Source organism: Artibeus jamaicensis, unplaced genomic scaffold, assembly GCF_021234435.1.
Source record: "Artibeus jamaicensis isolate MK-2021 breed Jamaican fruit bat unplaced genomic scaffold, CSHL_Jam_final contig_867, whole genome shotgun sequence".
In the NCBI taxonomy this organism is placed as follows: Eukaryota; Metazoa; Chordata; class Mammalia; order Chiroptera; family Phyllostomidae; genus Artibeus; species Artibeus jamaicensis.
This window is the reverse complement of record NW_026521995.1, coordinates 7,095,812-7,118,139: the sequence shown is the minus strand read 5'-3', so window position 1 is coordinate 7,118,139 and position 22,328 is coordinate 7,095,812. Positions and strand designations below refer to the sequence as shown.

General features: G+C 42.9%; 1 protein-coding gene and 1 pseudogene across 2 annotated transcripts in view; one reads left to right on the top strand and one right to left on the bottom strand.

Annotated features, from left to right (window-relative positions):
• GAD2 (glutamate decarboxylase 2) overlaps positions 1-22,328 on the bottom strand; it is a 76,398-nt gene that overhangs the window by 14,013 nt on the left and 40,057 nt on the right. For both annotated transcript variants that reach the window (XM_037146323.2, XM_037146324.2), the window contains 5 exons: positions 16,835-16,889; positions 15,302-15,418; positions 13,094-13,158; positions 7,399-7,477; positions 4,529-4,678 (listed from right to left, as the gene is read on the bottom strand). In XM_037146323.2, the coding sequence (XP_037002218.2) occupies positions 4,529-4,678; positions 7,399-7,477; positions 13,094-13,158; positions 15,302-15,418; positions 16,835-16,889 (466 nt within the window). The remainder of the gene's footprint in view (positions 1-4,528; positions 4,679-7,398; positions 7,478-13,093; positions 13,159-15,301; positions 15,419-16,834; positions 16,890-22,328) is intronic.
• On the top strand, positions 20,331-22,150 carry LOC119050160 (fidgetin-like protein 1; annotated as a pseudogene).

Genomic DNA, 22,328 nt, shown 5'->3' with positions numbered 1-22,328 from the left:
AAGAGCAGGACCAGTATGACTCTGACCCTATCCAGCATATGACCTTGGCTAATCTCTCTGGTCACATGGAAATAATGGTGCCTGCATGATCTCCCACACAGACACAGAAAGGTAAAATGAGTGCTCAGAAAATGAGTTTGATTGTATTGCAAAGGGAATGGGATCACCACACACCAGAGTGGGAGTGATCTGGCTTTTGCCTGCACCACTAGTCCAGGACTTCATGGTGCAGATGAGCAGGAGGAGTTGATGGCTAAACAGATATAAAGGGAGTGACAGAGGAAACTCTAGGGAGCCCTAAGATGCTTGGGGCCCTCTCCTTTCATGGTGATATTTATGGAAATAAGTTCTATATTTCATTTTCAAGGTTTTGAATCTTTATTTAGGACACTGTCTAAAAATTACTCATTCATCAAACTATTGTTGAGTAGCTATCATGTGCCACACGGCTCATATTGTGAGAATGACTAAGGCACATAAAACTTTGTCAGGCATCACATAATGGTGACCTGAGTCACTGAAGGATGCTGGGGACTCAGACGGGTACTCCTAAATGAAAGGCTGGATCCCAGCAAAAGGACTATGCTGAGGGTGCTTCAGGGAAAGGTGATTTGATTTTCTCGCTCATTGCCCACGCTTAGGATTGGTTTCGACAGACCTGGCTGAAATACATACTCCATGAGGGCACAGATTTGTGGCCCTTCTGTTCATTGTTGTATCACACCAGCAGTGCTAGGCACATACTAGATGCTCAATGTATATTTTCTGAGTAAATGAATGAATGAATGGCAATATAACTATTAATGCCTGGGGCAGTGTTTTGACAAAGTACTTTCTGAAGAACCATCTGTATCAGAAACAGGTTAATTGTGTTAAAAATGTAGATTCTCAGGCCTGCCCCAGGCTCCTGAATCAACATTTCAGGAAGGTGAACTCGGTTTGTGTTATCTTCTTCAGCGATTTCACAGTCTCCCACATTCAGCCATGGCCTTAGTGTGGTCTGGGGGCCTGATATCTTAGTGCTGTTCATGGTTCTCTGGTTCTTAAAACCCTTCTTTAATTCTCTTGGACCTCAGAGCTGCTGTTTCCGAAATAATGACTGAATCTTTTGCTGCTAGCCCCATTTTTGCTGCTGTCATCTGGACAACAGCTCCCTAATTACACTCCTTTCACCTAGACTTTTCACTAGGCTCGGAACCTTAGGCACTTTTGCTTCTGCTAGACCTTCTTCTGGGAGTAGATATCCTATTATTCTACCTATCATTTTCAAGACCCATCTCGAAGGTCATCTCTCAATAAATCATTCTTGACTCGCAAAGTAGGCAACAGCTCTCCATCCTTCAACTTCTCAAGGTGTGTCTGTGTTTCTCTTGTGACCATTTATATTCTGTCTCATGAGAGGGTTATCTGTGCATTTATCTTATCCTATCCAGAAAACTGTAGTTTCTTATTCCATTCAGCACCAGGCACAATAACAGCTGTTCAATATTGACTTATTAAAATAGATTTATATTTTAAAGAGAAAGTGAACATTCAGTCATTTAGCAAAGGATACCATTAGTCATCAATGTCCCATTAATAGTTTTCTCCTGTTATTGTTTTGTCCCCAGCCATTTGCCAGCCCCTCTATTACCTCTGTTTAGATTAGGGAAGCCAATTGCAGAAAACTAAAAGGAAAGATACAAACACAGAGATTTACTGTGAAAATTCATTAGTTACATATTAAGCCTTTCCTGCAGGCCTAAAAAATGGGGACTAATTTTAAAGATTTTTTTCTACTACCAAGCTTTTGCCACTGAAGAAATCTGTCAAGATAGAAAATAATCATCAAGTGCTAGTAAAATGCAGGCAAAATGAAAGTTCTACTCAATAATTTGAGGACAGGAACAGTGTCTTAGCTAATAACAAGATTACTTATCATCACACAATCTAGAACGCCTCTCAGTATCCTGTATTAGCAGGCTCATTTTTTAAAAATAAATTTGCTCTAATCAAGTTATCTTGGACTTAATATGATGGCTGTCATCAGTGCATTTAGCTTCTTTAGTAATTAACAGATTAAGGAGTAGTAATCTATCCTTAGGCTAATATCTTTCATGTGGTTTATTTGAGGAGAAAATGTGGATTCACTTGAATATTGCACTCTCCAGGCTTGTCTGATAACAGATGATTTACTAATTATTGATTTTTTTTAGGTTGTTTTCTCATTCTTGAGAGCAAGAGGGCATTTTAAACGGAGCATCATGGCTCATTCTTTCTTGGTTCTTCTTGGGAGAGGTGACCACTCCTTCCCTGGCTGGCGTTGCTAAGTAGATTTTAATGTGAGAAGGTAATTATCCTCATTTTGGATCCACAGTGTAGGACTATACGTATTACTTTAATATTATCATTTCACTTTGCAAAAAAAATGCACCTTTAAGTTGAAAGCCAAATAAGAGTTTTTGCTCTTTTGGTGTTTAGATACTTAAGGTTTTGCTCAAGGAATGAAAAGAATATGTGTCCCTAAGTTGTGTGGCTGCTGTGACTGTTCTGTCTCTCTGTTTATCCCCACTCCTGGTGCCTTCATCTCAGCACTTTAGAAACTGGATCCTTTGCCTTTATTTCAAGCTTCATGTGTTCCTGCTGTTTAATTCACACCTGGAGTCTTCCACGTTATTTCTCTAAGAACCAAATGGCTGCACCATGCTGGTGAGGAGGCTTCAGATGGAGAAGGAGCAGCAGGAACTGATGAAGCATGAGAAAAACATTTTTGTGTAAACATGGCTAATGATCATCACCTTAATAAAAAACACCACAGGGAAAGGAGACAAAAAGGATGGTACTGGACAACATTTAGAGATCAAACTTCCCCCAACTTACTAGCTGATATTTTGTAATTCCCACCAATTAATGAAATGAAAAGCCCTCTCCTTTTAAATAGCTTGAGAGTGCACCAATAATTCATATTCTTGATTCATTTATTTATCATCTCTAGTGAAAGTATCATTGCCAACCACGTAAATCTCATCTTGAATGACAGGAATCAGGTATATGCACTTGTCCGGCTTTCAACTTTCAAAACAGGAAGAGGTCCCCTGCCCAGCTCAAGGGGTAGGAGCTGACCCACATACAACCTTTATGTGGCAACAATTTACCTGGGGCCTCATGCCAGGTAGCAGCCCAATACTTAGCAACACTTACAGACAACTCAGCTGGTGTAAATAGTATTATGGAGGCTTGTCTGAAGAACATGAAGTCCAGTCATCCCTGCAGGCCACCTGACAATTATTTCTGTATAAAACTTCTTTCCATTTATTCTGCCTTTTTCCCAGGATGGCTTTAAAGAAGAGCCCATAAAATCATTGTGGACTATATTGTTTGACTTTCAAGCCCCCATTTTTTCTTATTGGCCACCACCTCTCTAAACTGCTTAAGGCAATTCTGTCTACTCTGAAAAAGTTTATGAACAACAGCATGTGGGATTCAGAGTTGTGGATATGGTTCATAATTCTTTACACAGACCCGAGGAGGGGCCCATGCTGGGGTCTCATTCTGGCATGTCCCACCCTTGCTGACCAGGTGATGGGCCTGTTCCATGGGGTTGAATCTGTCACATGTTTGTGTTGGCTACTTAAAAAGCTTCCAGCCACATTGGTGGGAACTTCCCCCCACATGTAGGACCTCAGGGCATGACATCAGCTTTCCAATCATCCCCCTTTCCTTTCACTTTGTCATGCTTTCCTCTTTTGGCATGGACAGGATGCTTTCCTCTTTTGGCAGTTGGGTTTTTCTAGCATGTCCTCTGGCTCTGGTCTTGCCTCCAGTGGAAGATAAGTGAAACCAGGTGGGGAGTCACCAATTTGTGACATTTACGTTTGGAATCTGGTCAAGACGAAAAATAAAATTTGGGGCCTTTCTCGCCCACTTACACTTAAACATACACTTATGCTCCTTGAAGGCTACAGTTAGGTCTAGTCAGCACTGCACACCATTAGTTACAGAGTTTGTGTTTCAGAGAGAGGAGTGATCATCACAGTTCAATTCTGAGGTCAGAAGAGAAACTGTACAAAGGGGATCACTAGGTACTTGTGTAGTTTTTCTAACTGGAGGTGACCTGTTACCCCTTTGAAATGTCAAAAATAAGCTATCATGAAGGGTTTTCTGCTTTTCTTTTTTGTTCTTTAAACATATGCTTTTAGTTTACATATGTTTGGAGGAAAAAAACATCAGTGGGTAAACAGCAAGAGTTGGGAGACAAAAACAACAGCCAAACACTTCTTAAATACCAGATGTTCTGCTGTACAAAGCAACATGGATTTGTTTTCTAGATGAATGAACATTCAGTGCAAGTTGGCTTAAAAGAAAAAAAATACAATGGGTTTTATTTTACTCTTGCCCATTGTAGAATGCGGATATGTAGATACAGGATTAAAGAAACAATCTCTGGCTAGTAATTTCCTGATTCGGAAATCAATTATTAACATGTCATATGCTCACCAGACAGAGTTTGTGTTTTTCGTTGACTTTCAGCTGACCTACACGTGCTCACCTTTGCTCTCCACATCAGCCACAACTTAAAGACGTCGACGTGGCGTCCACACTGCAAGGCCTTGTCTCCAGTGTCGTAGGACAGGTCGTAGTGTTTATCTTGCTGGAAGAGGTAGGAGGCGTGCATCTGGTTGCAGCTCTGCATCAACCCCTAGAAGAGAAGAGAAAATGTAGGAACTGTGTTGACTTTCTCAGATATTCTATTAAATTTACATTGGGATGGAAATTATTAAGAAAAAATAAAAGAGACATTGAATATTCTAGAGAAAGAAAACAGTAAGAATCAAATGAAAAAAAAAACATGGGACCAATATCTGGACAAGATGGACTGTGATAAGTCCACTCTGGAGGATGAATGGCTCAGGGTCAGATGTTCCAGGGTTTGACCGGAGAAGGCGTTCGTAAAAAAAATAATCTCAATCAGAGTGTAACGTTCATTCTTTGGAAGAGTGTTTTGATGTTCTGGTTTTGTTGCAATTACAATATTTTAGAAACTCTTTGGTTCTGTAAAATATTATTAGTGCAAGTCTTCTAGGGTTTCATTCGTATTTACTTCAAGTACTTTATCATTTAACTGTTAAGGTTGAGTTCTCTTTGGAAATCATAGCTTTTAAGATAGTTCATTGCTCTCATTTTTATATGCTGAAATCTAAAAAAATAAACACATTGCTCCTCTGAGATGTCTTAAATAACCAATATTTCAAATGTCGTGTTTCTCTCTTAGTGCTTAGAGGACCTGTACTGCATTTTCACACCCAGTTTGCTTATGGAAGTGGCAGTGGACAGTGTCATTGTCGATCACCTTTAATGCTCCATAAGAGAAGCTCACCATGGAAAATGAGTGGCAAAGTGACTGAACTTGTCTGAAGGACAGTGAATGAGCCATGCTCTCTGACTAAAACAGCGCCATCAGTCTCCTTCTCCAAAACCCCACCACACGGTAATCTGTCATGAACCACAGGAATCCTTTGGCTCTTGCATTATCTACAGCATAATTGTGATTTTACAGAAGCTCCAGCATTTTTTTCTCTTGTGACTCTTTGTGACTCATGACCAGAGAAGAAAAGACTAAAATGTGACCATTTAGTTGAAGTTAGAAGTGAGAACCTTTTGAAAAGAATCGTCCAAACAAAAAGAAAATGCAATGCAGCTAAGATTTTAACTAGGGCTCAGTCTTGCAGTTTAGGCTTCATATTCAGTGGAATTCATCATTATTTTCTGAGACTAAAGGAAGTTACACAATCTAATTGAAACAGAAATAGAAAGACATAGAATTTGAAAAAGAAACTTCACTTGACCAATAAAGTAAAAAATTGCCACAGGTGCTTCTATTTTGTTTCATGGTCACAGAAACTTGGCACCAACCTTGCCCAGCCCAGCAAACCCCTAAATAGGTGCCCTCAGTCCTAAGGCAGCCACCCCATCCTGGAACAGTGGACAGACCAGACCAGCTTCTACCAGGAGAGGAAAAGCCACTCAAAGCATGTGACTTCTAAAAGGTTGGAGAGCACCAGGCTCATTGTGCAAAAGGATAAATAAAAGAGATGTTGTTTTTCACATAAAGGTCTTGGGACAATAATAACATGATGGTTCTGGACCATTAAAAAGTTACAACCATTATGTCCCAAACCATGTCAAACACATACATGGATAGGCGCTGTGCTGTAAAATAGTTGCTGTACAAGAGATCCCCACTGCCAAATAAACATAGGAAATTCTATATCATAAATGCCTTCTTTTCAGATATTTGCAATATGTATCAGCATATTAAAGGCTCTGATATGCCCAGAAATAATTAAACTTATTTTAACTATTTAATCCAATGTATCACAAGCTTTTTTAAAACTGAGAATTCTTTTACCAAAGAATACTAAATACAAGACATAGAATATGTAATATAAGATATGGAATGCCATTATTCCTTGGTTCCCAATAAGGGAAATGCCATCAGAGCATTGTAAGTTTGGAAGGAAATCTGGAACTATTAATCTATTCCTTCCCAATGAGGGGGCCTGTTTTGTTCTCTTACTAACATTTGATTGTTCAGTCTTTATTCAGTTACCTCCACTGATGAGTAATTTATTTGTACATAAAGCATTTGTTACTTTTGGGGCAATTTAATTTATAGAAAAGTGTCCCTTTTAATGTCCCCAATTCAGACCTAAAGTTATGGTGTATTCTAATTTTGCCATTACATCTGTGCCACCCAGTGTTACTAACCCAGTTCCCTGAAGCTTCAAGAAAAAAAAAAGAAATTTCTTCCACTTAAGAGTCATTCTGTAAGGGCTACTTACAGAATGGGCTATTGTCTCGGCTCACCCTTCCTTCCTGCCTCCCTCCCTCTTCTCTTCCTTTCTAGATAAACATCCTCAGTTCTTTTAACCACCTTTTGTACATGCTTACCAAGTGTTCTCCACTGTGTAAGCTCTAGTTTGATGGGGTCCCATATACTATTTGGTACCCACATAAGCAAATCATGCCAGGTGTGTTTAACCAGATGACATAGAAGACCACCACCTCCTTCATTATGAAACTCCACTCCTTCATCCCATTAATGGTTTGTGAATAGTAATTCTCTCTTGACCCATTGTTGAGCCCACAGATGACAACCTAATGTCTTGTGCTTTTTCACAGGTAGAACAACTTGGCCATGTGTGAAACATGACTGTCTTGTCTAGTCAAATTGTAACCAGACTACATTAGGACATAACAGCAGGACCTTACCATTATCTTCATGAACAATTTCCCCTTTCTAGATACAGCTCTCTGGTCCGGCCTGTAAAATCATCCAGTATTCTAATTCCATCAGTACATACCTTTACTCTATCAAACCCCACAAGTGGACTGGGCCACCAGTCAGGAAAGACGTACCTCTTCCCTAACCAGGAGAGCAGAGCACTGCAAAGGGACGCCCATCATCTTGTGTGGATTCCATGTCACAGAGTTGGCCCTAAGGGAAACAAATCATGGTAAGAGGTAGCACCCGTGTCAAGGCAGATTACTCAGGCCCCGTGCACGAGGAATAAACTTCAGGGTTCTTGGCGCTGTTTGTCAGACTCCAGGAGGACAGTAAATTTGCAAAACAACAACTGGATCTAGAACCTTTCTCTTTTCCATGGAGGTATTCATTTGGCTTTCAAGGTGGTCTGAGAGACCTTTCCAATGGCCAGGATCACCGAGTCCAGGGCCCCGCTTTGGGCCACCAAGGAGCAGGGTGCCAGGCAAGTGGAGGAGTTGCCCTTGTGTGTCTCCATTGTTCCTGCTTCTGACACAGTCGTGGCCTGGAGCTCGAAGCCATGGGTCATTCAACTGCTTAATTTTATTCTTTCCCCAACCGTGTTTCTTCTTCCTCTGATTCAAGTGACTACCAAATTTCTCAAATGCGTAATTTCACGGTAGCTTCTAGCGCATCCCTGCTTCCATTTCTTCTCAAATCCAGAGTTATCCTTCTAGACCACAGGTGAGATACACTATGGCTCCCATAGCAGTTTTCAATAGATTTGGTTCCAACCCACTAGAGACATACTCTTCCATCATAATTAGTTTTTCTCAGCTCAGGGGTATACACTATCTGAAAAGTCTAAACCATAGACTTTTCAGAATCAGATTCTGATTCAGATTTCTTTAATAATAACAATAGTTATTATAATTATTATTTTAATCTAGATATAGCAATCATGTCTTAATTGACTTTTGGATTCCATTTCCTCCTCCACCCAGCTCCACAGTTATCTCCTAGCTCTGTATCTCAGTTATCTCCTCTCCTCTCCTCTTTCTAAATTGCTGACAACTCCTTTTGTCTTCAGCCTAAAGTCAAACTACAGGCTATGGCTATGATGCCCACACAGGTAAGCCCCAGGCAATGTGTTCTATCTTGTGTCCTATGACTTTCTTGTACCTATTTCTATCACACACACCAGACTATTTTTGTCCTCATAAAATTCTATGCTCATGCTCCTAGGTCTCTTACTGTGATTTCTTCTTTCTGGAAGTCATTGCCCTTTGCCTCACATGGCTAAATCTTACTTATTCTTTAAGGCCCAGATCAAGTCTTAATTTTGCAGCTTTCTTGGATTTCATTCAACTTTTCTTCCCCACTCTGGCCGTACTGCTCCAATCCCCTCCTCCAGTTCCCAGGGAAAGCGGCTGTTCCGGGGAGTCCCCACTGTTCATGTTACATGCTTTTCAGGCTGGTGAGTCCCTGTGCACATCTCCTGAGAAACTGAATGTGACCTTGGTATAAATAGATTCACAGGAGGAAGAAATAACAGTACCAACCATGGCGGCTGCTGTGGGTTGCTTGCTCCTCTGGCTGAACAACAGACTTGGGATCTCCCTGCTTCCAGCACCAAAGTACAAAAAGCTTGGGGAGAAATGAGAAGCTGGGAAATATCTCATTCATTCATCTCTTTGGTGAATAGGAGGCTTAGCAAGAACTCTTGCTGGCCTGAGATCTTGTCTGGATTAATGAATAGTCCAACTCTTCTCTGCACTGAAATTGAGGCAAGAAGCATAGGCAGTTCGTGGCCAGATGGATACTACCTCTGGAAAGAGGACTAAATGACTTCATGACCAGAATCAAGAAACCTGGGTTCTAAGCAGTAGGTAATAGTGGCTAAGGGAGGCAAGCTCAGGAGCCAGACAGCCTGTGTTTGCGCCTGTTCTACCACACTCTAGCTGTGTGATCTTGAGCAAGTTACTCTCTGCCTAGATTTCCTTGTCTGTCAATAGAACAAGAGTGAATGGTTTGGGTCTTAGTAAAAGTGCTTATAACTGTGTCTGACACACCATAAGGTTGGCTTTTCCTATTAATTTCAACTCTATCATTTATGAGCATCATGACACTGGGTATGTATTATAGAATATTCTGTAATATTCTACAGCTGCACACCTAATCCCGAGGAAGCTCAGCTGTGTCGGTAATGACTCCTACAGAGAAGAAAACAGCTCTTCTACATTTCTCTGACTGGAGAAGAGGCCAACGTGTCTTTTTAGACTAGAAGTGCCCAGGTCCATGGCTACCTGTCACTGGCCTGCCTCTGCCTCAGAGGGGCTGCCTCAGAAGGAGGCAGAAACCTTCACAGAGTGATTCAATGACACAGGCTTCACTTACAGAGAAATGTGGGCAATTTATAAAAGACAGCCTCAGGTTTACTTCTAAATGTTTTGCCATGGGATCCAGACACGTGGTGTCTGCGATTTTCTACAATTCAGAGAGAACTGAGTCCCCTAGGGCTATTTTCAGACATAGCCTTGTAACCTCATTTGCACCTCAAACTCAGCAGACCCTGAAGAACTCATTCACTCGCCCCTCCTCATCCTTCCAGACCTTGTCTTTCTCCTCTTGTCTTCTGTGCATCAGTTCCTTGTACCATCTTCCTCCCATGCATCCAGCACCCAAAACCTGTGCTGTTTTGGTTTCATCCTCTTCGTCCCTGTCCCCTGACAGCATCTTTTGCAGTTGTTTGCCCTCCTGGGTCCATCTGCTCTTCTCCCTTCCTGCCTTCAGCTTCTCTCACCTCCGCTGCTTCCTGCACTGGATATTTTCCTAACAGCTCTGGTCAGTCTCTGGCTTCCATCTCCTCTTGCATCCAGAGTTATCTTTCCAAAGCACAGGTGGAACACACTATGGCTGCTACAGTGGGCTTTTCCAGCTTTCTCCCCCAGCCCAAGAAACATAATGCTTTCCATGTGTGGAATAAGTGACTCACAAGGTGGTGATTCTCAGCTCACAGCCAAGCTGACATGGCTCTGGGAGCAGGCCCTCCAATGGGGCACATTGGGCAGGACCTGTGGACACTCCACCAGCTTCCCAAGCACTGCCATGACTCCATCTCAGTCTCCAAAAAACTCGTCTGAACGTTCTCCAAGGCCCCGTTCAAACCTGTGTGTGCCTGCTCATCACCTTGACGTCCTTCCACTTCTGCCTGCTAAAGCACCAATGCCCACCCCTAGGAGGAGTCATTCCCTCCTCGGTGCCCTCCAAACAGCTCACTTGTCTGTCCCTTGGGCCTTTACTTCCCCTGCCTTGACTTTTAATCCATTGTTGGTCATCAGTCTTCCTTGTTAGATTCTCAGCCCCTTGAAGACAGGCTTCCTATCATATCCATCTCTGTGCCTTCACTGAGCCTGGTGCTGAGGCCTGCAGCTGGCACAGGTCCTGCAACTGCCGACTCGAATTGCAGAACCCATGGCTCTCAGAGTGGGAGGGCAGTCATTGGTGGTGGGGAAGACACTGTGCAGGAACCTTTAGCTGGGCTAGAAAGCCTGGTTGAGTGGGCCACAGTGGTGGGCTATGGTAGGTGCGCAGCAGCGTGCTGCGGGAGGGTTACAGGAGGCAGTTCCCAGTGCACAGAAACAGACTGCAGGGCATCAGGGCTCCCGGCATGCCCTCTCAGTGACCCCGCCTCTAGACATTTGGACAGTGCTATTGAGGAAGGAAGTGGCTTTCTGAAAATTCGGTTGGTTCTCTAAGGGTACGCCAGGCAGAACTCTGGGAGCTTGTGGTATTTCGTTATGAGGACAGCACTCTGGGATCCCTGTGACCACTGGGGAACCTCTGGATTTGGAGACAACATTCAACTATGGATTTCCTGCACTTTAGCATGAGTCCTAATGCTTAGGAAAACATATCCCAAGTGAGGCCAATTTCTTTCCTAAGTTCGTGCTCATGCACATTATGCGCAGAGGTTTCCATGGGCCCTACAGCCTTATTCACCTAAGGAAGTGGGCCTTTTGCTGATAAGTCAGCAAGTTGGATACTTTCGGGTAAATGGATGGCTAAGGGGGTTCTGCTCAAAACAGAACACCATCAGTTCCTCTTTTTAGGACTTCATAGCTGGCTGTTCCTTTTAGTAGAGTTAGTTATAACGCAGTTCCAAGGACTGTGGCAATTACAGAGGACTCTCTGTTCCATGAGAAGTGTTCTAAGCTTTGCTCTCAAGTAACTGTCTTTACTGCAAAGGTGTGTGGGTGTGCATTTCTCCAAGGCTCAGGGGAGGTAATTTAGCAGCTTTCAAGTAATTGTCAGCGTAGGGTGCTGCGTGGCTGTCAGCACTTGGAGTCCCAGGTAGCATAAAGGTAGAATAACAGATGCTCACTTGTTGTGCCATTGAAAAAAGAAACTCAAAGAGAAGGTACCATGCACAGGACACCTCTGTTGAAAGCACACAGAGTTAATTCCTGTCCTGGTCATCTAAATGGGCACCTTCTACATCATTCACTTTGTTCCTTGTCTCTTCATTCAGTTCATTGCCTCCTCCTGAAGCATCAGCTCTCCTGTGGACCTTCATGACAAAAAAAGCCAGGCCTGTGAGAATCTCTGAAGGACCAGAAGCAGAGACTAGAACTGGCTCAGTGTGGGAAGGGGGCAGGCCTGTCCTCATCCGCTCCCACTGCACAGGTCCCAGCAGTCAGAGCAAGGGCAGCTGGCTCAGGGACAGCAACCTGGCTGGCAGGGCCCTTAGCTGGTCTATCTCTTGTCTTGTGGCCCTCTTTTCACTGGTTAGGCAGGGAGCCCCTGACTCTGCCTCAGTAACCTCACCCCCTCCTTCCCACACTCAGTGATTATCCGGGTGTGAGCAGGCCTGGGCGTCATGCAGCATACCCTGTGTATTCTCTGGCCTGGCCGCTCTGCATGACCAGTGCTGACAGATGCTCCCAAGTGCCATCAGCCTCTCTCCCCATCCTGGAATGGAAACTGTGCCAAGCTGTCTAGGAGCAGAGCCAGTGGGAAACTTCCCCTGGGCAGCATCTGGCTCCTTGGCAGGGCGTGCTGCGAACCTGGCAGCCTCGGATGAATTAAGGCCTTCTCAGTGACCTGGAGTGTGAGAGCTCACAAAAAGCAGTTGACCTGTCACGTCATGATGGGAAAACAGTGAACTCTGAGCTCCAGCGCCCGAGGCTGGTGTAGCATTCTGTAATTTTTTCCTTTTTCTGTTGGATCTGAATATGCTTTACACTAATCAAATATTATTTCTTTTGTGTTTTACAGTTTTTCTCAATGATTTACTGCTTAGTTTCTGAATAGAGGGTGCTCTGCAGCATCAGAGTTACATCAGAAAAAAATTACCGTGGTAATAAAGGCATGTTCCACTTTTAAGTAAAGTAACCATATTAAACCCAAACCCAACATAAATTACAAAGTGTTTGTTCGCTTTGCTAAATTATTTACTGGTTTCTTTAAAGCAGCGGATATCATCCTTTATGGAACCCAGAAGCTATAGGTCTTCTCCCTAGAAAACCATGAGTGCCCGCAGGTGTAAAGGATTTCAGTGGTTGGTCCAGAGATCCCAGGTTACTCCTCGTTGTGCTGGTGAACCACGGGCCCCAGGTAGGAATCTCTGTGTTTGAGAGATGTTCCACTGGGATCATATGACACAGGCTTCGATTTCTTTTCTTATTACACATAATATTCACATGTGTATGACCACCCACAGCAAGGCACATGAGCACTGCACAGAATTGGCTCACCTGTATACCAACAGTTCTTGAAAACTGGGTGCTTTTCACATTTAGTTTCCACATTTCACACTTCACACTTTGTGAACAAGAAAAAAGTGTGTACCTCTCCACGCCACTCAGTTTCCACTTGTGTTTCCGGGACATCAGCAATCCCCCACCCCAAGCAGCCTGAAAAAGATCATACAAGGAGAAAGGTAGAGGTTTCTCATTGCCTGGATTTCTACAGTTTGGTGTCTTTCAGAACAGTGAGAAAGAGTCTGCTTGACCCCAGGCAACTCAGGAGGTTGGTCACTTTTGTCTAGCACTAGATTTTCAAAGTTTAAATGGGGGGGCGACTACTGTTCTGAAGTCTCAGACTTCGTCTGCGTCTATGTGGTGGAAGGAACCAGACTGGAGCTGCGTCTCCTCGGTCTGCATGAGAAAGAGCCAGGTTCTCCCCACAGCCCATCGTAGGCCAAGTGAAGCTCATTACCTCAGAAGGAGAAACTCTGTAATCGCCACAGTTTAGGGTCAAGGACATGGGCCGGGGACTCTTTAAACATCTTCCCAGGTGCAAGGGAAACTCTTTTGACAAGTTTGGATGATTCCAGATGGAGGAAGCAACTTTATAACCCAATTTTACTTCTGTGTAATTTTGGATAAGCTAAGCTCTCTGTCAAATAAATGAATAACAACAGAAAAGGAAGCAGGAAGGATTTATATTAGTCAATTAGTTGAGCAATTAGAATATGTCCCTTAAAAATTCGTTCTCAAGTTTTAAGATTTGAGTTGGTATAGTCATCTTTAAAAACAGATGTCAAGGAGGAGACTTGTCAAATATATTAACATTCTTTGTGGATGTTAATAAAATACTCCTGGGATTATTTTAAAGGGGAAAAAACTGTTAGGGTATGATTGCTTTTTTCCCCTTTGTTGTAATTTTGGTTCTTTTACAGTTTCAAAAATTACCCAGTTTTCCAGGTGTATAATATTTAAGATTTTTTTCTGGCTTAATTACAGAATATATAAACATTAAAGAGAATAAAAATAAGTGGTAAGCTTGATATGTCTCAGAGAAAGCTAACACACTTGGTTGCTCCCAGCTCTATTGCGATTACAGATCCTGGGGGAGAGACTGCGGCATTGGCTGGCTTAGGATACACAGACGCTGCTGCTGGTGAATCTGCCGGGGCAGCCTCTTCCTGAACCTGCTAGCAGGGCTTGACAGGCTCCCCAGTTCCAAGACCAGGTCACCGAACAACCCCAGTCGGTCAACCTTTGCTCAGTGTTTTTGTGCGTAAAACGACGAATCTCTGGTAAAAGTCACGTTGTGAATCAGAAGAAAAAGAAGGTTGGTAATGGCTAGGTAGATGTCTCTGAAATAATGGAAATTTAACCAGCTCAGCCTGTGGACATTTTCTCCTAAAGAAAGGGGAATTCATCTGCTCTGAATACTTATCATAGAGCCAAAAGGATCAAAAGCCAGTGCTACTCACCAACGCTCTCGAATTAGAATGTAAGCCAACTTATGCTTCCTTCACTGAGAAAGCCTTGCAATCAGAAAGGTGGCTGTATGCCCCAGATGTTGTGCTTCATGATAATTTGGTACAACACCTTATCTCGCTGTGGATCATTGACATTTTGCATATGGCAGCTAATCTTTGAGCTGTACTTTGAAAAATTCTGGCCTAAATTGAAATACCTACAATCTGTCCTAAAAATGGATAGTTTTTCATTTGAAAATATTTTTCCTGGCACACTCCTTTTTTTTTCAATGTGACTAAGTCTGGAGTCAAAACCTTTGCATACAGTTTATCTTCTTAGCAGACCAACCTAAGAAATGAGAAATTTGGTGGTAGGTGTTTCTTAGCAAATTGTCAAGTGTGCTTCCCATTCAGTATATATATATAAATATCTGACTTGAGTTGGGGTTTTTACCCTTTGGGTTTCCTGTATAAATGCAACTCCTATTTACCCTTTTGGTCATTCTTGCAGGGCAGTAAGCTCTCTATGTGTGTGACTGTGTGTATGTACATAGGACATTATAGCTCAATGAATTGAGAACTAAGTGCTCAGCTTGGGTACTGGTCAAAGAAATAAGAATGTCAGGAACATTAAGGCATTATCAGCCTGAGACTGCTTACAGTGAATGCTGTATACTATGTGAGTTGTGTGCTATTTTGTTTTTGCACTCTTTAAAAGCTGAAACATCACCATTTGAAAATAAGCTCCTAAAGTAAAAGAGAGAGTGCGAGACACACATTTTATTCCGCAAGCCCCAGGTGAAAAATGTGCAAGGAAAGGTTAGTGGTAGGCCCTAGGTGATACTTACATCCACGTGCATCCAGATCTTATACTTCTTGCAAATGTCGGAGACAGCTAAGAGGGGATCGAACGCTCCATACACGGTGGTCCCAGCCGTGGCGCTCACAAGGAAAGGAACGAATCCCTATGCAAATGAGAAAGCCCCAGGTATGTAAAACAGGGGTTCAAGCATTCTTTGACATCGCTGACTAAAACAGCGAACATTCTTCCCCATCACGCACATGTGCATGTGGGGAGCCATCAGAAGGATAATTGGAACTTGAAGCCTGGTAGGAATGATATTCACACTCCAGGATCTGAGTTCTCCAGGCCATTCTGGTGGACCTGCAGTTGCTCTCTGAGAAGACTGGTTCTCAGAAGAGGCTACACTGGACCCAGAGGTAAATAAGCTTTGTAATACCCACAGGTCATTTATATATTCCAAGGAGATTTTCTGGCCTCCCCAGCCCCTTTTGCTGACTTTCTAGTCTTCCTTCTTCATAACAGGCCCTCTGAACCTAATAAATAAGCAGAAAAGAGAACAAAGAGAAGGAACTCCAGCCTATTACTCCTATTTGGAAAATCCTCAGTAACGTGTTTGGAGTCTTAAAGAAGAGGATACACAGGAGCTAAACAATAGCCATGGCTTTTATGCATCTTAGTAGTTCTCTGTCTGGCCCTGGCTCAGTGAAAGTGATTGAAATAATATGTGGCTGCTGAAAGGAGGCTGAAGAATGACGTGGGCATTCTTGATTGAATGAACATGTTTCTCTCCATGATGTAACATGACGTTACAGAGGCAGTCTGCAGGTGGCAGCAAAGTTTAATCTGTGGTTCATGTTACAAGAAGCAGTTCTAGTACAAGAACAAGGGACTTTGTATGCCAATTTGTGTGAGGGAAATGGTCATATTAAAAAAATTATTCCTGAGTTCATAATAATTAGATGCACATCTTATAGCATTGAACTAGGAACTGTATATTATATTCAGTAAAAGTTAAACTAAGAGACTTTTAAAAGTGAGCTCTCTGGCTTACGAACCATCCCTGTAAATGACTTTGTGGGAATCTCTAGCACGTCTTCAGAACTTGTTACTTCTAAAAGGAGTTCTAAATTGCTCCTGAAAAATAAGATATTGGGAGAGCCAGTCATATCGGTATGTGTCCAGGCAGGGAAAATGATTCCTTTTAAGTAACGCCATATCGGTAACTCACACACCACATTAGCATTTTGGTATTTTTCACTTGTGAAAATGATCTTTCAAACGTATCTGTTTAATTTCAAACCTCATCACATAAGAAGAAAAATGCTTTGGAAATTCTTACAACATTATTGTGTGTGTTATTTATTCAGCAACTTAGACCTTTCTAAAGCAGAACCTACAACTCAGAGACAGAGAATGACTGGGTATGAGAAAATTCCATATTCTCATTAAAGCTGGAGGTTTAGGCTGGGGTCTTCTTTTTAAAACTAAAACCAAAGTCCGTTCTTCACTGGGTAGGAATACAAATCTGTACCCTTTGCTTGTCATGGGCAGCATAAAGCTGCCTGCAAAAACTTACTTTTTGTTTGACTTCAAGGATCCTTCTTTCAAGATCAGATGGGATCATTTTTCCCCTGAAAGGAAAAGTAAATATATTATAGATTTGACTTGAATAATGTACTTTTTTTGTCTTTGATGAGTGGCCACATGAGAGTAAAAGTCCAACCCTGAACCACTGGTAATAATGGTCAGTTTAAACAACTCCTTGCCTCTTTTCAGGAAAAAATGCATTTCCTCCCCAAATGATGCAGGGCTGTAATTTCTGGCAGGTCCGGGGGGCTCCTGACCACAGTGCACTGTCAGAACAGCCATGGGTCCCTCCACTCTGTACAGACCCTGCTTTTTAGGTCGTCCGGCTATCAAAGGAGGTGTCCCAGAACAGTTGGACTATAAAGCAGACATTAGGCCTGAAGGCACTGAGAACCACTGACTGATGTGAAGCTGTTTTCCAAAGAAAGGCAGTTAAAGTACAGTTACTAGGCCAAGGTAATGGACAAGTTAGCAATGATTAGTTAGTGAGGGTGCTAGGGAACAAAGGGCATTAAATGTACAATTTGGACCGTCCACCCTTGAAGAAACTTCTGTGTGATGGGGACAGAAGGATGGACAGAGGAAATGCAAAGAGAGGGTGGTGGAGAGGGCATCTCACTCCCTAAATTTCTCTCTTCACAGCTCGGCCTGAGAGTAACCCTCAAAGTAGTGATTTTCACCTCTCTTAGAGTAGGCTCTGCTAAAACACCTTGTCCCAGAGGCTGCTATGCACAGAATGTTCACATTTCAGAGGAAATTCAGACATTTATCTTTTATATAAAGTCCTAAGCACATTAAAATCACTATAGTAATTTCCTAATATGTAGAAATTGGGAGACAAAATTCCTAGAAATTGGTTCCAAATCTCAAATTTTACTAGTCTACCCAAACTAGTCACCTGTACCTTGGAGAGTTTGAGGTGGACTAGCTTGAGGGTTGCTATTGGCTCATCTAATCACATCTGGATGTTAAGTGTGGGGCAGTACGGTGTCACAGATCAGGGTATGTTGAAATTGAAAGAGGCTCGAGACCTGATTCTAATTTAATCAGCTCATATTTCAAATGAGTAAACAGACCAAGAGAGGTGAAGTGACTACCCAAGGTCAAAAGCTCATGAAAGGCTGATTGTAACTAGAAATAAAATGCCAAGTTTCCAGGACAAACTCAAAGGGCCAACATATAGGAAACCTATTTGGAATAATTGGAGTCTTTTAGGATAAGATAAATCCTTTGAGATAATGTCTGGCTTTCATGAATCAGAGGTGTCAGTCAAGCCTTCCAGAAAAGCAGTAATGAACATCTAGTCAGTTCCATTTCCATAGCTGTGAGCTGTGGGGCAGGCTTGTCCAACACTCTACTCCCCCGTAAATAAGGGGGATATATTTCAAGAGCCCTAGTAGGTAGTACAAACCCTCTATATATACTATGATTTTTACTACATCTGCATACCTATGGGAGAGTTTAATTTGTAAGTTAGGCACAATAAGAGATAAACAAGTAATAATAAAATAGAACCATGAAGCAATATACCATACATAAAAATTAAGCGAATGTGGTCTCTTTCTCTGAAAACATCTTATTCTTCTGTACTCACTTTTTTCACTTAAAGGAAGCACTTTATAGCTGCCTTTTGGCATCTGCCTTACACTTTGGGGCCATTATTAAGTTAAGTAAGGGTGACTTGAACATCAGTACTATGATACTGTGATGGTCAGTCTGATAACTGAGATGGCTACTAAGGACTAACGGGTAGGGAGCGTCTGCAGCATGAAGATGCGGATCAAAGAGATGATTTATGTTTCTGGTGGGATGAAGCAGGACATCATGGGATTTCATCACGCCACTCAGCAGAACAGTGCACAATTTAACTTATGGGTTAAACTTCTGGAATTTTCCATTTAACATTTCGAATCATGGTTGACTGTGGATAAGAGGGACCACTGTAATCCATTCCACATGTTTGCTTCCTGCACAGTGGCAGGTGGTGGGCGTGGCTGTTGACAGAGCAGGACTGGTCCTGCAGAGGCACTCTGCCTTCCACGCCCATCTTCGTTTTGTCCATGCAGGAACCCAGAGCCCGGTGCACTCAGGTGGCAGATCACCATTCGTGGGAGGTGTGTGACTAGAAGGCAAAAGTTTAACCCAAGGATGATATTAATATGTTCACTCTCCCTCACTCTATAAGGAGTATGGGGGCCTTGGGAAACAAAACTTTTTATCTTTTCCTTTATCGTATAATTGGCTGAATTACTGTAGAACAATAGTTCTTGAAATGTAGGGTGCATAGAAAACACCAGTCTACATCTTTAAAATGCAGATTTGTTGGCTCTGCTTTTAGGGATTTTGATTCAGTAGGTCAGTTATAGGACCTGGAATTAATTTATCCCACAAGAATTTACTGAGCACTTACTATGTGCTAAGCACTGTTAGGAGTGCTGGGGTACCAGGGTAAAACAGTCCAGTTTCTACTCTCCAGGACTTACATGCAATCAAGGGAGATAATAACATGGTTCATAGACAGGCACGCATAGGAATTTGCATTTCTAATAAGCACCCAGGGTGACTTGGAAGTGAGTAGTCCTAGCTCCAAGAAATATTGCTTTATAAATGAAGTTTTAACCTGGTATGCATTTAAACAATTGTATAACATACTAAGTAAACCAAGTAAGCCAAATACTTTTCATGTTACCCATGGCTTTGAGCCACAAGCAGAAGGAGCTCCAGATGTGGCACTGTGTGTCCCTTGCCTGCCTGTGTGCTGAGGGGTGTGCACACTGGGTGACAGCCAGCAGGCTATTCTGAGGATTAGGGGCTGCCTCGCCAGTCCTGGCCTTTCCAGAGAAGCATCTCTTGCTGCAGGGCAGCTTTGGATGGCAGCTGTTGCATCCTCTGGTCTGTTCTAAAAAAATTTCCATAGCAAAGAGTTATCTTTAACATTTACACATCCGGCCTTCAGGCTCAAAATGAAGTCGTGACTGATGCTTTGTAACGCTCCTCTCTGTTAGTTGTCAGTGTGTAAGAAGGGACTGCCATTCAAGTGACGACTCTTGAACCAGAATGCTGCTTTGAATGTTCCTGTTTTGAATTAAAATTCCTGATTAGCAATAGCTTTTCAAAAGTCACATGATGCTATAGGGTCAAATAACTTCATAAAGTTGCCTCTGCAAAATCCCACAATGCCAGCTAGAACTGCTAACAGATCCTTCTCTTTATGGGAAGGGCAAAAACCATGGATTACATTGTGTGAGGACTTTGGACCCAGATTCATGGCTACCTTACCTGGCTCTGAAGGAGAAAACTAACTTCTATACCAAAAGGAGAATATTACTGGAGAGTGTGACCTCTAGGCAGGCGTCTCAATGGTCAGGTATGGGGTGCTTGAGTCATCGGTGACTGGTGACCTGTGCTCACTGGCCCTGCTGAAGCTGTAGTAATTCTGCCAGGCTTTCCTAAACGAGTAGAGCGTGGCTGTTCACAAAGACACGATGCGGGCTGGCAAAAAGTTCAAAGATTTCCTGTTGGCACCTGCTAGGACATCAGTTGTAATCCATGAAGAGGCCATTGTCTTTGTGATGGTTTTGAGGAGAGTGATCCATTGAACAATCCAGTTTATGGTACAGCTAAGACCCAAATCATCCCAGAGAGCAGTCCTTTGAAGGGCCCGTGCAATGCCCAGCCACCTGTGGTGACAAACACCCCAAGGGCATGTCCCACATTCTCAACACCTTCTGGTGAATTAGCCACTACAAAATTCCAGCCACACCCTTGTAATTGTCAGAAGGGAAGGTAACAGGCTCCAAAAGCCAGCTTAGGACTGACTGTGTTTGTTCTCATCCAGTTGGTCTTGTACCCTCGGGAAAGGAAAGCTTTTGTGGTTTTGGCACCACTGAGGCACTTTCCACCATGATCCTGAACCAGGCTGTTAGGAAAACAGATGATAACGGCGACAGGGAGGACAGCAGCCTGGCCACTTTTAAAACTGCAAAGGAGCGATTACGGAGAGTGGATCAGCACTCCGTGCATCAGGGTCTTCACATGTGGTGTGAAAAAGCCTTTGGGAGCCAGTCGATCATGAGGAATATTTGGGAAGTTTGTTCCTCCTATACCTAAGCAAGATGGGCAGAGGGATCTGAATAGGGGATGCAGTGTAAGCCTGACAGCACGGGACACACAAAACCAGCACATCCAGTTGAGTGTCTGAAGAGCTTGGAGCCGAATATGATTGAACTGATTATGAATAGATTATGGACCCTGAGCCCCTCATGAACTGGGAAGATGTTGCAAAGGTAGAGTTTTCCAAAGCTACAATAAAGGAGATAGTTGTGTGGCCCATGATGACACTAGATACCTTCACTGGTTTATGAGAACCCCAGAAAGGAATTCTGCTCTTTGGTCTTCCTGGGACTGGAAAAACACTGATTGGCAATTGCGTTGCTAGTCAGCAGGGGAAAGGGATGGGAGGGGGACCTTTCCAGTATCTCTGCCTCCCCCTTAACTTCTAAGTGGGTAGGTGAGGGGGAGAAAATGGTCCGTGCATCGTTATTTGCTGTTGCAGGATGTCAGCAGCCATCTGTGATACTTATTGATGAAAATGATTCTCTGTTATCTCAGTGGAGTCGGGAGATGGAGAGCATGAGTCTTCCAGGAGGATAAAAACTGTTTCTAGTTCAGTTAGTTGGAACAGCCTTGTCTTCTGAAGATCGTGTGCTTGTGGTGGGAGCAAACAATTGCTCTTAGGAAATCATGAGGCTGCCAGAAGAGGCTGGTGAAAAGGTTCTGCATTCCCCTCCCAGAAGTCATGCGGGAGAAACAAGGTAATTAATTGATCTGATTCCAGGGTGCAGGGCTGTCTCTGTGAGGAGGAAACTGAGCTGGTTGCGCAGCGATTGGAAGGGTTCTCCGGGGCCGACGTGACACAGCTGTGCAGAGAGGTCCCCCTTGGTCCCATTCACAGTTCACAGATTGCCAGTGTGGCCACAGTAACACCAGATCAAGTTCTACTGACAGCTGGCATTGATTTTGAAAATGATTTTATTTTATTTTATTTTGTCTCAAAACCCCTTTATATTCTTTTCTTAAAAATTTAATCTTTATTGTATTTTTTTATATTACCTATTAGTCCCCTTGTACCCCCTCCCCCAGCAACCACTGCACTATTGTCCATGTCTCTGTGTCCTTTTTCCCCTTTGCTCAATCCCCCCACCCACCACTTGGCCACTAGCTGTCAGCTGGGGGACCCAGTGTGTCTCCAAAGGGTATAGAGCTTTACGAAAACTGGAACAAGAATTTTGATTGTGGAAAGTAAATAGGGCAGTTAAAAATAAAAGATGGCATTTTTGTAGTAGTCTTATCCATTCTTTAGCTTAGGAAACTGGGGATTTATTAATTGTACTCAGTGTATATTCTGAATCCAATACCTCAGATAAAATAGATAGTGATAGCTAAGATTTTACAGTTGATTGACAGCCTGTATTAATAGAAAC